This window comes from Protomyctophum bolini, assembly GCF_963924005.1.
Source record: "Protomyctophum bolini genome assembly, chromosome: 8".
Classification (NCBI taxonomy): Eukaryota; Metazoa; Chordata; class Actinopteri; order Myctophiformes; family Myctophidae; genus Protomyctophum; species Protomyctophum bolini.
This window is the reverse complement of record NC_137869.1, coordinates 13508866-13527149: the sequence shown is the minus strand read 5'-3', so window position 1 is coordinate 13527149 and position 18284 is coordinate 13508866. Positions and strand designations below refer to the sequence as shown.

The window sequence follows — 18284 nt, the reverse complement described above, 5'->3', positions numbered from 1 at the left end:
CACAAGTCTTTTGTTCATTTAAGTTTCAATAGGCGGCTGTGCGCTGTACTAATATAGCGTATTTAAATGGAACAATAACTTGTATGTGTGTTTATGTATTCTGAGATTAACAGGAACAGGGACAGGCCTCACAGCATTCACAACCTCCAGTGTTGTGCAGAGGTTGCATGTACTGAATATTAACCTAAGCTTCACATTCAACAGAATACATTAATTGGCTCTTTATTCTGAAGTGACAGAATGACAAAAAGATTAACTGGACAATGTGTTGCCGGATCTTACGGCACTTTCATAAGCAGTGAGATCCAGTGCAAATAGTGATTTTTTAATTACCTTCACAGTTCATGTTTCTCACGTTTAATTTATTTTGTCGTTGTGAAACATGCATGCTCCTCTCCATCCATCCATCCATCCATCCAAAAATACGTTTTACACTACACCATGTTTGTGTATTTTTCTAAAAGTCAAAAGTCGATAAAAAGCTAATTTCTAAAACAGTTAGTCCCGTGATTCTGATTGGCAGGTTACCATCACATGACCGTTGTAAATTTCACCGATAACCCACACCTTCAATCACTTTATATCATTCCCAGCTGATTCCGCAGCTCTGTAGCTGTACTGGGGAAGGGGAGTGCTTGATTGCCTTACAAACCCGTCTAAGCACCGCCCGGCTCATATGACTGTGAATGTGTGGCTCCAGGCAGCCCCGTAAGGACATCAAGCGCTATTCTCCCGTCGCATAGCCTACTTCCGAGCAAAATAAGGAAGTGATTTGGCTCGCTCTCGTGGCGCAAAGCGTAGCTACTTTTGTGAATTTAATAGTTTTATTAGGTTAATATTGCAATATGTTTGTAACCGTTTTAGAAAAGCAATAAGCCACTCGAGGCCCCAGCTTACCGGGTATTTTACACTGGCTGGGAGGGTAGAAGACCCTCCGCTGCGCGTCGGGTCTGCCTACGCCTCCCAGCCATTGTAAAATACCCGGTAACCTAAGACCTCTCGTGGCTTATTGCTTTATTTAATTACTTCCTGAAAACAAAAATGTGCTGCGTGACGACGCGTCCCGATTGCTGCATGTTCCTCCAAACTCAAAAAGCTTTATAGGTTAGAAATAAGCCACGTAGTAGTAAAGATGCTTTGCTCGCTGTCTGCAACAGCATGTAAACAGCAACAGCAACAGCATGTAAACAGAAGTGTGCCGTGTGTGTGTCACACCAAAAGTGGTGACCTATAGAATCCTGTACATTAGAATCATCACGCAATCACTACACATGCAAAGCATAATGGGTCACTGATGTCCCTTTAATAAGTGGAGCCTGCTGCTGGATAGCTAGCCTGCCGCCCGACACAGACAGCACAGTCACAGCTGTCATTAATTAATGGTCCTTACTCCTATGACCTATGCGGTCAAGTTATAGGCTGAAATGCAGTAATGCACAGGCTCATCATTTACATAGCTGCTGGCTGCCACGTGCCTCCTGGCAATATGCACATTTACAAGCAAGTTTGAGAGGAAGGACACACTAACCATGTGGTTAATTTGAGACAGGTTAGTAAAACCATTTAGGAGGAAGAGGCTAGGAAAGCTCTCTCTTTCTCTCTCTCTGTGTGTGTGGTGTAGAGAGTGTACAAATGTACAAATGGTACTAAATGGACCCTGACACGTCCATTTAGATCCATTTGTAATAGAGGAATAAAGACCACGATCATGTTGGCCTTCCAGATCTCCCACGGTTGCATTTGCCTATGGTTAAAATTAATAGGATTTGAATTTCATTATAGTGTTCTACATGCTACTACTCAAATCCCTCATGTGAGTCTTGGGTGGAAAATCTGTGCCATTTTTGGTGCTCACCTCCTTCTCGTCGTCCTGCTCTTTCTTCACGCGTTCCTGACGAACCTGCTCAGCCTCCTCTCGCTCCTGGGTTTCTCTCTGAAATAGAAATAGAAAAAAATACTCATAATTTCATCCACATAGTCAAATATAACTCTGAATGCACAATACGATTGATTGTGCATCAATCGTACCATGAAGAGACACAGAACTGGCTATTTATATATTGTTATACCACTACATAATGCTATATCAGCAGGGATAGGGTGATTAAAAAAAGGTTATGTCTGTATCAGAAATGACTTTGGACAGGTGGAAAACTTTAAACTTGTAAAGTGACACATTACTTTACCTGGGTTACATCTTCTGATAGTTGTACTTGAATGTTTACATGAAATAATAATCCGTTTAGTGTTTCATTAGTGTGAACATGACAAAATAAGACGGCATGTTGTGAAACATTTCAGACATTCGTATCCTGCCACAACGTTATGCTGCTTTCACACGGGCAGATGCAACAGATGCAAAGCTACACTAGTACACCTAGTGTCGTCGTTAAGCAGCAGTAAGGTCCCACTGGTAGCAGCTGTCCGTTTATCATTGGCACAACCACAAACGTCCAACACATATACAATGAATTACTCACCTAATGCTGCCTGCAGGTTCCATGTTTAATTCCAGCGTGTGTAACCTACATTGTCTAAGTGACAGTTTTCATATTGTAAATATGGTCGCTAACGTGGTTTAGCGACTAGCACTTTGACAGCTCATCCATCGTAGCTTGTTTACAAGTGAAACAGACTTCCTGTGCAGAAACTGCCTCATCAAAATAAGAGCAACTTGTATTGATTAGTCAACACTAGTTTTATTTCTTATTTTTGATCTACAGCGCACCAAACGTTTTGACGACGCATGCGCACTGGCGCACCGCTTGTGTGCACCCATGAGTATATATGTACATGTACGCATGTTATAAACTAAAGTATGATTTTGTGCACTACCTTTTTACGGTCTGCCTCTAGAGACACTTGGTATGCTTCGTCTTGTTCTCGCTTCACCTCCTCCCTCGCTTCACGTTCATCCTGGAGGACAGAGAGAGGCAGAGATGGAGAGGCAGGGGGTCATTATTATTATATTATATTATTATATTATCATCCTGGAGGACAGAGAGGCAGAGATGGAGAGGCAGGGGGTCATTAGAGAGGCAGGGGGTCATTAGCTGACGACATAGTAAGAGAACAAACCCCTCTAAAGCAGTCAATGGGTGGGAAAGAGAGGGATGCATGTTGAATGTTGTTTGTGGTCCCATACAAACACCAGGTATGAATGAGTACCAGAGAGGAATTCACTCTGTCCTGCACTTCCTTTACCAGATCCAAGGCCTCTTTTATGTTTCCTTTCTTGCCCATCTATTTTTCACAGTGCCCCTTCTCTTTTATTCTCTCATTCATTCTCCATCGCTCCCCGACCCTCTTCCTGTTTGTACAGAGGGAAGGGGACAACAGGCCTTTCTCTCCTTACCTGCTGTGGCTACAGAGTGGTTTTTACAGAGAGCCAGGACAAAATAACTGTGTCCATTGTGTTAATAATAGCGTAAAGCCATTTGATTCTTCTGCCTATAATGCCTATAATGTGTGCTAGCAGGGTTGGGACAGGATGAGCCCATTGTGATGATCAGAGGGCTAAATTGTGGCTGGACTGGGGCAAATGGAAGGGACACTGTATTGAAAATGAAAACGGATACATTAGTGCTTTTGGTTGGTATAATATTTAACACTGAAAATAAACTGTAATTGAGTGGCAGAGAGGGACAAAGGAATCAAACGAAACCGTTTATGATGTACTGGTCCCAAGTCACGCAACTAAGTCACAATAGTTGTTACTGGGAAACGTGTATTTGGTCTGATTTAATTCACAATTAACCTACTTAAACCCTAAACCTATACTTTGATGACCAGAGTCCCCCAGGGGTCTATACTAGGCCAATCAGGAGTGAGAGGCCCACAAAATGTATCTTCTTTATGCTCAATCCATTCTCTTCTGACTGATTGAATAAAAGTGGTATCCCATTCCCAACCTGAAACTGTTTCTGGACAAATACGTAACATTTATTTTAACAAAAACAATCGTAATATAAAGCACTTATTAAATCACTTTTAATTGACAAATTAACGTATTCTGAAGATTAAAAGCACACCACTGTTGCCCAACAGTAACAGTACAGTACAGTACAAGATAATAAATGTGTTGAGATGAAACAGCATGAAAGCCCAAAAGCTAGCCTCAACTACCACTACATTACTACACAAGCTCATGTACCCACGTACATTTGTAAACTAACCGATAGAGTTAAAGGTATGTTACCCTTTAAACATGGCACATTGGGATAAAATGCGCCTCTCTCCCAAACATAACATTTGCTAAGTGATCTAAAAACAGCTCCAATGCGGTCAGATTCAAAAGACACCCGCATGACAACGCAACCTATAGTGAGTAGTCAGTCCAACACAAACTAGTGATCTAAAACAGACAACTGAAATGACTGAGGAGTCAGTGAGGTTAGATGTTGTGACAATGTGGCTGTCCAGCTGCTCTGTTCTCAGACAGACACAAGAGTCACTGTCAAACACTGTCAGACAGGAATGTCTGGGTTGGTAGACATTTGTGATCGTGTCTGAGTCTGCCCTGGGAGTGCGGAGGAGTAAAACATATAGACGTATGGGGCATGAAGAAAAACTAGATGACTAGTAAAGCTAATTTGCCATTGTGTGAAATGAATGCTTTAATTTAGTTGAGATTAGTCCATGTTTGACGCATACTTCTGCTACAATAAATAAGAAATGTCATATCATTAGAAGAGTCTACAAACCATGCTACAGTAGCTACAACAATATGGACAAAGTTCTTTGAACCAACCAACATTGCCATCCTTACACTGACCAGTTGGGCTAAAATATAAACACATTACAATATGACAAGATTTGTAATGTGTATATTCAACACATTGTAAACAGCAAATTATATATATATATATATATATATATATATATATATATATATATATATATATATATATATATATATATATATATACTCAGCTATGGCTGCCCCTTCTTTGTTTGTATTTTGGCCTAAGGGTGGCGTTAGAGGAATCACAATAGGGTCACTAAAATCAGTAAAATCATTCTCCAGGGTCAAAAGTTCACTCAGATTTTGAGATATCTTGTATGTAAGGGGAAATTGTGGCCTACTGGTGGTGCTAAGGGAAAGAGCATGTTGTGTTGATTGTGTGTTGATTATTCACCATTTCAAGTCTGCCTTCACTCAAGAGATGAGATTGCAGACAATATTTGGCATTAATAATACATTATCACACTGGACCAGTGATGTAAATAAGTTTTCAATGTAATGGGTCCCAGGACCCAGGGGTGGTCTTTTAGATGGGTCCAAGGGAGGTTTTATGAGTCCTACTTCAACGACGTTAGAGTACAGTACCAAGTACAGTATTGCATCCCATGACCCTCGGAGGGTATCTTTTCTCAATTTAGTGAGTCTAAGGATGCAGGCTATTTCCATCACTGCTGGACCATCACTTTCTTGTCCACAGATATATATTCTGTGCTGGATCTATTTGCATTACACATAATTTCCCTCTTTCTGACAGATTACAGCTGGGGAAATTATCACACCTGACTGCATTCATGGGGAAGGAGTGAATATCGCTAATCAATAGATTGTCATCATACATCTAATTTCATAATGACAAAATTCAATCGTAAGGGATTATGAATTTATGAATGATTGAGCATCAAAGGAGATTTAATTGGAACATAAGACATACAACTAAAATCCTATATAACAAACAATAAATAATTACCAGACTTTAAAAAAAAAAAGACTCCTGTGTGCGACTATGTGAACTCACCACTGATGCTGGAATGAGCATACTTTGGATACTTTACGCAGTTACTGGTTTTCTGACAGATAGCATGTCAGTTATCCTATGTGAACATAGGGCACAGTATTAGTAATAATAAATACAACCACAGAGAGAATTATTGTCACTCAGTCATCCACCCATCTGTGAACGCCATGCCCCAAGGTTGTTTGTGACAACAGTCATTCCTCAAACACGGTTCCCATGCAAGCTATGCTCACGATAAAAACCATTACATCTGCATTGTTAAGATAGTGGAGCTGCCTGAGTGACAGGGCTTGCTCGCTGGCTGGCTGACTAATTAGTTAACGGTTAAACTCCTAATATGGTATGATTTACGGTAGGCCTAATGTAGCTACTGTACAGCTGACAAAAGCAAACTAAAGAGATGTCAGAGATGAAAAGCAAGGGAATGACATAGAAATTAGTTTTTAAATATTATATTGTACCCAGTGACTCCATTGTATTGTACACCTTCTCTGCAAGAAGTCAGAAGATGCAGTCCCTAGACATTAGCGCTGCAAGAATTGGCCAAAAATGACAGTCGAATATTCCTTTTAAAACACCACGTGGATTCGACTGATTCGAACATATTGAACTTTGAATGTAATTTTAATATAAAATACTGTAGCCGAATATGCAATAAAACTTTCTTTCTCTATATGCGCCGGCCGCGGTTGGTGCTGAGAAATTCACTCTCTTGCGAGATCAAATGAATGATTCATACTTATCTTAGTTGGTTTAGTTTAGATACAAGACTTATTCTGGGGAACAACAATGTGCTCATTGGGCTGAGCCTGCTGTGATAGAAGTTCTTATCTCGACATGAAACTGGAAATAATCAAAGCAATTTGTTTTTGGTTTAAATCAAATTACGGTAGGCTACAAGATAAATGTGTCACGGAGGAAGCTTTAACACGAGAGACAAGAATCCATGCATTGTTTTTACATCGCGTTTTCGGTCGCCACTGTAAACTGTCTGCCTTCATGAGTCATGACCAAATGCATCAACGTTTCAGCTTGACCTGTTTGTTAATCAAAGTAACATTGTGTGAAGAAACGTGTGTGCTTTCTAATACCGAGCATTGAAGTTAAAATCAAAAGCCGACTCAGAGACGTATAACTCTATGCTCTGGAAGGTGTGTGGGTGGCGGTGCACTGTGTCACTCTGTGGTCAGTCAGTCAAGTTTGACAGATATCAGGCAGAGCGGTGCGGTGCGAGGCAGCTTGATTTATTCTTCGACGTTCATTATAATGCTGGTGTCGCGTGGCAAATATAACTAATCTACACGCTCACAACGCATAGTACCCACACAGCTGACTCTTAACCAAAACTCATCAAGAGTGCAAGACAGCAATATATAATGCCATTCTTTCCCTTGTTTGATGTCACTGAGTACACGTTTAATTGAAGGGAACTTTAACGGTTTGCCTGTGACAAAGGCAAGAGTGATTCAGGGGGTCAGGTGAAAGTCTTTGACACCAAGGGGACCTCCCCGTCCCTACTGTCCCAGATTCCTGTCTCCGACATGAAAGACTAGCGCCACTGTTCCCTTGCTTTCTTCTCTGGAGTGGAGCTCTCAATGGTGTTTGTCCACATTCTATTGGATTAAAAGAAGCAGTCGACAGACAGAGGGCAGAACAGGATTGCCCACACACTGGCTAAATGAGAGAAGAGTCTGTATCCTGTGCCTATTCAAAGACCAAAGACCGTCATCTGCACAGTACTCTACTCTGGAGAATGCTATGTATTTTCTGTTTGCCATCCTTTCCTCAGTGAAGTTCACCATAGGCCCTGATCTGCCCCAGCATGTCGCCATTTAGCTCTTCAGCAGACCAGGCCATAACCAGGAGAAATAACTAAAGTGTTCAAATGGCCCGATATTAGGCCTCTTTTTTCCTTTCTTATTTTATCCCTACGGCTACAGATACATAAGGCCTATCCAGTTATATAGATATAGATAACTGACTACAACAGTTACAACAGATAATGAAATTATTACTGGAATAAAATTCCTGCCTTTAATTTAACTGTGGTAAAAACATTTTATTCACCTTCAACAGACATAATCTGGTAATTCATCTGGGCCTAACGCCTACGGTAATTTATACCTTGTCACACAGTCAAATTAATACTGTGTCACTTTTTGCGAGGTCAGAATAACAGATTTTCTAGAGTTGCATTTTGTGTCAGGTTGAAAATCAGATATTTTGGCAAGCTACACCGACAAAGTTTAACTGTAAGGTCCCTGACTGCTCCATGCATCACCTCATCTTTGATGTCTTCTTGTTGCTGTGCTGTGAAGATTTCCATCGCCCCCATTAACCTCATCATCAGCTCATCCACTGTCGTATTGCCTGATGAAAGATTAAACAAATATCAGTAATTAAAAAAAGCAATTTACAGTCATTCGATGATGCATACACCGGTGTGGTGTGATGTTTTTCATTGTAATTATTAAGACAATGTCTATTGTTAGATATTCGGTTCTTAGCTGCTCATGATTCTGGATGATTATTTCTATGTATTTGATATATTACCTTCTGTTGTTCTTGCTTACTGTAATAATAATAATAATATCGCAAACTTATATAGCGCTTTTCTGAGTACCCAAAGACGCTTTACATGGGGGGGCTTTACAGAGGTAACAACAAATTAAAAACAACTTTAATAGAAAAAGGAAGCTAAAGAACATTAAAAGACAGTGAAAAGGGTTAGCTAGGGAAGGCAATTTTGAAGAGGTGGGTTTTGAGGGTGGATCTGAAGGTTTGAAGGGTGGGGGCATCTCATGTAAATCGCTCTGCTCTGGATTAAGAGCATCTGCTAAATGCCTAAATTGTAAAAAATAATCAGCCAAAAATCACCTTGAATAACGTTTAAAACTTCATTTGATGTGCGCTTGCCCATGACTATGAGGAGTAGGGGGAACTGGTCTGTCTTGTACGTCCGTATAGTCTGTGCCACAACGCTGCCGAAGTGCCTCGTACACATGCTCAGTAGTCTGGAAGGAAAAGCAAAGCAATTAAAACTATCCGTTTTTCTTTCTTGCTTGTTGTCTTTGTCAATATTAGCAACATCAAGTATATGACACACACACACACACACACACACACACACACACACACACACACACACACACACACACACACACACACACACACACACACACACACACACACACACACACACACACACACACACACACACACACACACACACACACACACACACACACACACACACACACACACACACACACACGGCATTAAGGACTTTAAAAGCAATTCTGCTTTTCTCATTCTGTCAGTGATGAACAAATTAGTATTCCTCACCAGACACCCAGAATTGATAGGGCAAGATGAATTTCTTATTCCATTACAAAGACAGAACTTTTTAAATTAACATTTCAGGGAAGGAAAAGGGTAGCAGGCAGACGAGGCCCTGTAAATGTCATAATATTAATGAGTTGCTATAGACCGAATGCAAATATAGATTGGCTTTTTTCTCCCACATTTTAATACAATCTACTTTAATAAGTGGAGGATAAAATAGAGGAGTAATAGAATGGAGGGATGGAGGTTCAGTATGGATGAAGGTGGGGGTGGAGGTGAGACAAACGGTGTGGGGGTAGAACACATTACACATGAATTAAAAGTTCAAGGAGACACTTTCTGACTTTTTAGACTGCAAAATTCGAATGTGTGAGCCCATTGCTCCAATATCAATATTATAATGAGGCAGGTAGAACTTAGAAGCAACAACTTCAACAGTATGAATAGCTTCAAAGGACCGAAAACAAGAAGAAAGACATTCTGGGGAAGTACCTAACTTAAACCAAACAAGTCTAGAAAGTTTGATGACCTTCGCCTTTAAAGGTAAGCAGTTGATTCCCCCAATTCCTAATGATCATCTGTCCCGGACACTTGTCCCTGTAAAGACTTAACCCCTGGTTAACAATAGCCCAGAGGTACGTAGACTCTAACCTTTAATGAAAGACCAGGCAACAATGAGCACTGCCTTGGAGAGTAACCCAATCTTAATTCCCCCATTAAACATAACCCAACCTCCTTAAGTTCCTACCTACAGAATAAGGAGTCAATGCACCACATAAAAAAAATATATATATATCATTGTGCAACAACAAAACTATTGTTTGGGATACATGTAGCCTGTATCCACTGTCACAAAGCAATAACACCATACTTGGGATATACGTAGTACTAGATACAAAAGTATTGACAAAGCATCAATTTCAGCAGGAAGTCATGCTGTACCGGGAGCTGAGGTGAACAGTTCAGTTCAGCCTCATCCAGCCATAACATAACATGGTAAAGAATGTAACCAGGCCCTGTGGCACTTCTCTATAGGAATTCAATGCAGAGGAAACACCTGCACGGAAATCACAAAAACATGAACCCTTGGCACTCGCAAGCAACCACGAGCTTCAGGCTTCAGTTGGCTGGTTAATGTGATTGACGGGTTCTAATTTGTCCACCTCTCCTTACTCCATCTCTCATGGCACATCAAGGTAGCCAAAGTTAGTTAATGTTTCACCCACACTGTCAAGCTGACGTTTCTCTCCATCAAAGTGACGTGTGAAGATGTGAGTCGACTTGTTGGGCCTGAAATTCGCTCCACTGGGCAGTTGATGAGTCAGAGTCAGACTTGTACAGTAGCACTGCAGGGGAACATTTTAGCCAGCCACCTGTATGGTAATATGTATGGGAACCGGATGCTGTGCTCACTACTGTATGTAGCACACACTTAAAGTCAACATGGACATGTTTTGATTTGAAAATAACTTGTTCTCCTCCGTTCAGACAGTAATCATGTTTTCAGCTTTCAGGAAGTCAGGAAGATAGTCAAGTGTATTAAGACTACCCCCGTTGGCTATACTGACATATACTACAACTACGTGTAAAGACACGTATGAAGACTACGCTCATGTTGACAATCAACACTAATGGCAAGACTGAAAGCAAGAGTTTCAATGTGCGTGTGGGGTAGTTTGAATTGATTGCCACGCATGACAGTAGCGCATCTGTGAGATATGTCATCAGCATTTCCCGTGGGTGACAATTACGCTGGCATGCCATGAGTAGAACTGGTTTTATGCATAATTAATCGTTTTACTGAGAGGACTGTGAGAATATGGAGGTGCAATCCAACAGGCACATTCCAGTATCGGCTGGTTCATTAAACACACACATACACGGAGCCAGGACACCTTAAACAGCCTCTGTGATTGACGCCAATCACCAGTCACTCTGGATCAAGCAGGGAGCGTGAGAATGGGGAACCAAAGTGTGTGTGCGTGTATGCATATAAGCGTGCATGCATGCGTTAGCAGCAAAGCTGCGACTAGCTGTGTGCGATGAAAGGCTCCAGATGTTGCCTGCCTTTTAATGTGCAATAAAAAGGCTCAGCTGGGGCAAAAAGCAAAGGGGTGAACAGGAGAGAAAGGGAAAAAAGAGAATGGAATGAAGGAAGGAATATCCTTAAAGGAAATAATGGAGGAGTGAGGTCAGTGTTGGGAGAGTCTTTCTTAAACGGCTCCTACCAGGGGGCCGGCTTAACTCTGGAGGTAACAAGGCAGAGAAGGGAAGAGAGAGAGACAGAGAAATAAATGGAGAGAAAGGGAGTGAGAGAGAGGAAGGGATAGAGAGTATTAAGAGGCATAGAGAGGCAAGGAGAGCCGAGGTCCAGCCTGGCCCTGGACATAAATGGGTTTAATCAACCATTTGCATGACTGGGAAAAAGATGACATGTTGTGGGGCGCAAAAGGTCAAAGGAAGGGCAGGTTGCAGGAAACAGCCTGGAAGAGAGAGTGACTTCTCAAACTTGATGATGGTCTTGTAACTCCCGTTTACATTCAGAGAGTTTGCCAGAATAAAATCCAATCTGAAGCAGGGAGAAATTGGCCCAGAGAATGCAACCAGGCTCTCAGGTAAAATAGCAAGACTGATCTCTCTCTCTCTCCGATATCATCCCAGTGCCAATATCTGGAGATCTCTCTAAACGAGGCAACTATGATGCCATCTGTTTGACATGTATCACTTCAAAAATGCGCAATCACATAATACCAAACATGATACGGAGCCCCATCGATACAAAAAACATTTATCATCTTTTCAATCATGACATTCTTTTGCCCGAAGTTTGTGTTCCAGACTGTAAAAATAAGGGTGTTAATAATTGTGACTTGACATTGATGTACCTCTCTCCATCTTCCCCTCTCTCTGCTTTCCTCTCTCAAGTCAATCTGGCCAGAGGCAATATGAAATTGCTATCCAACCCGATGGGATAACTTGAGAATCCTAATGGATTCTGATTGCATAAAAAGTATGATACATATTCATGAATGGCCGCTGATTCTCGAGTCCTGCAACTTGTGTTAACTGTCATTACTGGTGTACAAGAAGTAATGTGCAAGAATATCTCCACTGGCATAATGCACTTTACTGTAGTCCCGGTTTACAGCCTCAAGAACTATATAGACTCAGAGGCAACATAGACTTAAGTGGAGCGAAAAGCCACCTTGTTGAGCAAAAAGATAAAGATGTTCAGAGTTGAGGGGAGCACAACATCCTTTCAGACAGATTAGTCAAGACTGACCAATCAGGGGCCTCATCATGCAAACAGCGCCCTTTGTTAGCGCCATCATCCTACCCCCCTGCCAGTGAGCGTGAATATAGACCCAAGAGAGACACTAACACAAAACAAGAGAGTAAGAGTGAAAGGCTTCAAGGATGGATGACAGGGTTGCATGGCAGCAATTAAGATGTCATCTTTGGAGATGGCATGACATTAATCTGAATTCTGAACGGAACAATTCTATGCATTGCAACCATTACTATCATGCCATTCTTTGGAATTTCATTAATGTTGATATTGCTTTATAATCACCTGTTATGGTATTCTCTTATAGTAAATTTAAAGAAGCTGTTCACATTCCAATCTCATTACACAAGAAATATGTTAGGGGTGCAGCAGTTAACACTCAACCCGCTACAATAATTAATACATTTGATGTAATTCACACCAGGATTTCCCCCCGTTCAACCCTGCACTACATTTAAAAAAGGGAAGATTTTCACATTCAGTAGATTTTCTGTGGTCTGGGGTTTTCTGGCTCAAACAAGAGCTCTGATTTTCCTGTGGACTGTGGTGACTGTAAGAGTCCACAAATCCCACATCCCAATTTGACAGCAGATGACACTGTTCAGGCCTGTTTGCCTGTTTTCATTGCAGCTCAAAATGCTTCAGAACACAGAGAAAATCCAGACAACAGAAAATACACTGAATGTTCAAAGTTCAGGTGTGTGTGTGTGTGTGTGTGTGTGTGTGTGTGTGTGTGATGAAAGATCCTGAATGTTGAAGCTCGTACCTTGCTTTGTTGGCTTCTTTAGTGATGTCCCAGGCCCAAGTTATAAAGTTCTGACTCAGGTAGGAGACGATGGAGTCTGCACACATCATCTGGGAGCAGAAGACATTGCTGAGGACGCTCTCGTCGTTATGGAGGTAGATGGCCAGCAGCTTTCTCTGTGGAGCGGAGGGAAGAGGAAAGGATTTAATAATATTCCTATTTATTGTCTCCACCGTGTCCGTCCGCGTGTCCATCCGTCCGTCCGTTACCAGCTAATCTCCGGCACCGTTAACCCGGTCGATGCACACTACTAGGATGCAAATGACGAACCTCTGAAATTTTCCCGAACAGCTTGTTATATTATTATATTTCCACATTTTTACCTATAATTGCACCAATCCGTGAAACTGCACACTCCCTAGAGGCCAAGGAAAAACTTTTGCCCTGCATTTTTCACATCTGCCTTTTATAGTGCCACCAGGAGGCTGACTTTTTTAAAACACATTTAATTTTGTTATTCCTCCAGATTATGTCCAAAAATCGTCACACAGTATCTCTATAGTCATGTGCTCAAGACGGATCTGTCCGATATTTCATATTCCATCCTAATTTGCTATCATTGGCTTCCAAAGTTTGCTGGATTGGCCCGTTTTGAACAAAAACCCTCAAATCATGAACTCAGCATGCAATTTACGTACATTTTCACACACACTTTCCTACTAGGCTGAGGAATAAATCCCACCCTTTTCACATTGGCCTGTTATAGCGCCATCAAGAGGTGAATTCTTGCTAAACACATTTTTGCAACAAAACGCTAAAATCCTCCACTTGCCATCAAAGGCATAAGAAGAAATGGCACCCTTTTCACATTGGCCTATTATAGCAAGTTGATACAGGTAAAAGACAGATAAAATAATAATTATAATAACTGATTTGAACTCCTACTATTTGTACGAAGCATAAATGATACTTGATGGGTTGCAGGTGCACGTGCAGCCATGGACCAACAGGCTCTTCATGAGCACACCTCCGTTCTTATGACAGCGACTGGAGGTGCGGTTTTGAGGACAACTGATTTGAATTGCTATTATTGTTCAAACCAAGGATTATATATTTCAAGGGCGAGAGATCACAAAAAAATCCTAATCATTCTTCCAACCACACTGGGAGAAAAACAGCATCTGAAAGTTTGATAATGCATTATTTTTTACATGTGAGTGCAGTTAGAACTTTCCCATTGCATCTTATGATGAGGCAGGGTTCTTGTGCTGCCGGTATGCTGTTGCTTATTGTCGTCTGTTAACCCTGTAAAACACGGATACATTTCTACTTGCAAAAAACAGATTTCAACCTTACTACTACTTTTTACTACTAGGACTTATCAGAGGAAATTCTTTTTTAATAATTATTAAAATAATAATAAATTCATAATTTACATTTGGGGGATATATTTCACAATAATGAATAAAACATGTTCTAGACATTCTAATGATCACAAAAAAACAGTTATTTTAGTTAGTCCAGAGATTTTTTATTTGTGTGAATTTCAGCCTCTGTGGGGGGTATTTATATGCAAATAGCATGACTAATGGCATTGCAATGAACAGCAATGATGACGTTTAGGTGAAAAAACATAAAATAATAATAATTAATTCATTATTTAAAATATGTTGTAGTATTGCAACGCTGGGTGTTACAGGGTTAAGGCCTCATTTTAACAAGGTTAGGTAACATTGGGTTAAATAAATCTGCAAGATTAATTTAAGTTTTATGGAGAATGGAAATGCATCACTCTGAATGACGTGCTATCATGGTACAATTTTTACCTTGACAACACATAGGAAATTATAACCAATTAATTCACTCAAACACAATATATATAGCATGCACTTTTGTAATGTTTTAGTTTAAATACAATTAGTGTACACAATGTGACAACAAGGAGTCAATCGAGTCTGGTTGTGAATTATAACTACCATCATTATGAATGTATGTATTGCCCATTTCAGCTTGACCTACGTTATCATTTCTAAACAATAAAAGCCCTGTTGTGAGATTCCTGTGTTGTGTCACAGTCAGGGTTGTACGCCCGTCGAGCGCAGACAGCAAAGTAGGTTGCGTAAATTCTGTGATCTCGTGGGAGCTACTGAGCAAAGTTAAAGGGGCCCAGGGTTTAACGAAAACTGAGAAGGAAGATTATTATCATTGTAATCAGGGATAAAATCTGGAATTTAGGTTTAAAGATTTGATGATCAGCTACAACTACAGGTCAATATTGATTCAGAATTGAATTTTAATTCACACATTAATCATGTTACCAAGATTGCCTTTTTTCACCTTAGAAATATTGCATGAATCAGAGCCCGTCTGTCATTGGACGATGCAAAAACGCTGATCCGCTTTGTTTTTTCTCCATTACTCTGTAAAGCACCTTCATCTGCATTTCATGTCATGAAATGTGCTATACAAATAAAGTTTTATTACTATTATTATTACTACCGCACACATCTGCAGTGTGGGTTTTAATTCCTACACCAGTTGTACCGTCATGGGTGAACCCTCAAGGAAAACTAATTTCCACACCACGTGTACATGACAAACCACAAGACACAATTAGGAAGACGGTATCACTTCCATCGACGGAAGGAAGTCCGCAGCTGGCAAAAAAAGCAAATACCACATAAAATCAAGTGGGCAGTGGTGTAAATAAAACTTCTCTGGGAGGTGACCAAGCTGTGGAGAAAACGAAACAGACAAATCACTCTATTTACTTTACACCAAATGCCAGCGGCCTGCACAGGGTAGCAGCAGCAGGGCCAGACAATATTGACGAAGCTCCAGATCCAAGGATATTGACACCAAATTATAAGCCAGGAAGATTTTCACAACTGGCAAACTAATTAAAAAACAAACACAGCCACAAACAGAAAAGGTTCCTGGGCACGATGTAGGAGATAATGCTTTCTAAATTACATTGCTTAAAACAAATTTAAACAAATAAAGAAATTGTTCCCCGCTTCGGTTGTGGGATGATGTTTTCTTCCGCAACCACCAATCACCACTGAAGGTGTACTCTAGTCTAGGGGTTAGTTTCTGAGGAGTGGTAAACTAGGCTACATGCAGCAAAAGAAAAAAACACTGGGCGTGAGGGAAAGTGAGGGAAAGTGAAAGAAGAAGTTGTGCTATATTGTGGCCTACGTAGAATGGGAGAGGGAGAGCACTGCTGTGTTTGCTCAACGATTAGAGCTTTAGAATAATCTCCTGGGCTCCTAGAGAGAAGGAGCTGGGGGCTCATTCATTGGACCAATTCAACGGCCTGAAAAGATTAAACACTCATGCTGAGAAGACAAGCAAATGCAGTCTTGAGAGAATAGCGAGGGAGAGGGAGAGAGAGAGAAAGGGGAGGGAAAGTTTTAGAACATAAAAAAACTCTCATACAGACTAAAAAACAATGACACGCAGACAGACCCACAAGCATGCACACACAAACTTCGACTGCGGTACACTCAAGTCAAAGACTCATGTGCGCACACATGCACGCTTACAGCAAGTGTAAAGACTAGTCAAAGTGGGCATTTGGACAAAACTGAAGGTTCAAATAACAGAGGCCCAGTCATCTTGGTTCAACTGTCCACGTCCCTCTGTTCTCTCTCCTCTTTCAAGTCTGATCTTTTGTATTGCCCGTTAGCGGGGAGGAGCAAATCCCCACTTCAGCTAAATTACTAGGTCCAAGCTGAGCTAGATAGTGACCCCCATAGCCCTTCCTCACACCTGTTCCTAAATCACAGTAGTTTTGTGTGTGTGTGTGTGTGTGTGTGTGTGTGTGTGTGTGTGTGTGTGTGTGTGTGTGTGCAGCGACGGCTCTAGAAAACTGTGACTGGAGGTGCTATGGGGGGACTGGCTATTTAGAGGGGGGGCTAATGAATCTTGGTTTACATATAAGTCAGTCAATTGGGCTTGTTTTGAGGGGGGGCTTAGGGGGCGCTAAGCCTCCACCAGAGGGGGCTAAATTCCCCCCCCCCCCTTGCCCCCCCTGTGTGTGTGTGTGTGTGTGTGTGTGTGTGTGTGTGTGTGTGTGTGTGTGTGTGTGTGTGTGTGTGTGTGTGTGTGTGTGTGTGTGTGTGTGTGTGTGTGTGTGTACCTTTACATTTCACAAGTGTCAGCATTGGCTCTGAATTAGCCTACTACTGTATAATCATTATATTCCACTGCACAATTCAATATGGGAGCTGAAGTCAGTGCGAGCAGTTTGTTTGTACACTAGGTTATGTTCAGTGTGCAACATGACACGCAACCAAGTATAAACCTGGCCTTAAGGTTCACCAGGAACATTTCGAATAAATGATCAGAAAATGAACTATTCATTTGGTAATTGGTGGCGTTTCATTCATACAGGTAGATGCTTTTATTTGCAGGGAAAGAAATCAACATTGTTAAAAAAAAAATGTAATATTTGCGTGCTGTGTTGATGTACAATTTAAATGAATGCAAATTAATCGCACTGAATAAATGCTCCTTTAGACTCAAATTAATATGTATAATGAATAATGAAATATATTTTAAATTGGCTTATGGGTGGACGGTGGGTGGTCGTCACAAACGTAAAAAAATTGATTGGCCAAATCCGGTCACAAACGAAACATCCAGATTTGATTGGCCAGTGCTACTAGATTTAAAACCCGAAAAGCCTGAAAATCTAAACGACCTACCTTTCACTGATTATGAGCTTTTTGTGCTTCATGCACAAACAGGTTTACAAGGTATAAAAGAAGGTAAGGCCATTTTCACCATCATGCAAATCCATCCCCAAATGTTTGCCACCCATGAGCGTCATGGCGCCAGACCGCCCTTTCCTCCCGAAAGAGCTTCCTTGCGGTGTATAAATAGTAGTTTGAATAGGAAATGTTTTAGCTTAGTTTTAGGCCCTCATTTATCAACGCGATTATGGGCGTACGCCGAAATGAGTGACTTTGAACTTTGACGTACGCCACGCCAAAACTTGAGTCGTCGAGGATTTAAGTGGGAGTGGTGCTGCCTGTGCTGAAATAGTTATGACATTGGAGAACTGTTGGAGGTGGAGAGTGAAGTCTCCCTTGCCGTACTGTAGCTTACAGTAACAGTACAGTAGGTCTGTGTGGAGTTAGGT

General features: G+C 41.1%; 1 protein-coding gene across 1 annotated transcript in view; it reads right to left on the bottom strand.

Moving 5' to 3' along the window:
* The window catches only part of faf1 (Fas (TNFRSF6) associated factor 1), an 87093-nt gene that overhangs the window by 15094 nt on the left and 53715 nt on the right, over positions 1–18284 (bottom strand). Inside the window, exons 13-17 of the mRNA XM_080770716.1 lie at positions 13160–13314; positions 8637–8773; positions 8041–8129; positions 2836–2916; positions 1856–1933 (exon numbers count right to left, since the gene is read on the bottom strand). Coding sequence (XP_080626842.1) covers positions 1856–1933; positions 2836–2916; positions 8041–8129; positions 8637–8773; positions 13160–13314 — 540 coding nt within the window. The remainder of the gene's footprint in view (positions 1–1855; positions 1934–2835; positions 2917–8040; positions 8130–8636; positions 8774–13159; positions 13315–18284) is intronic.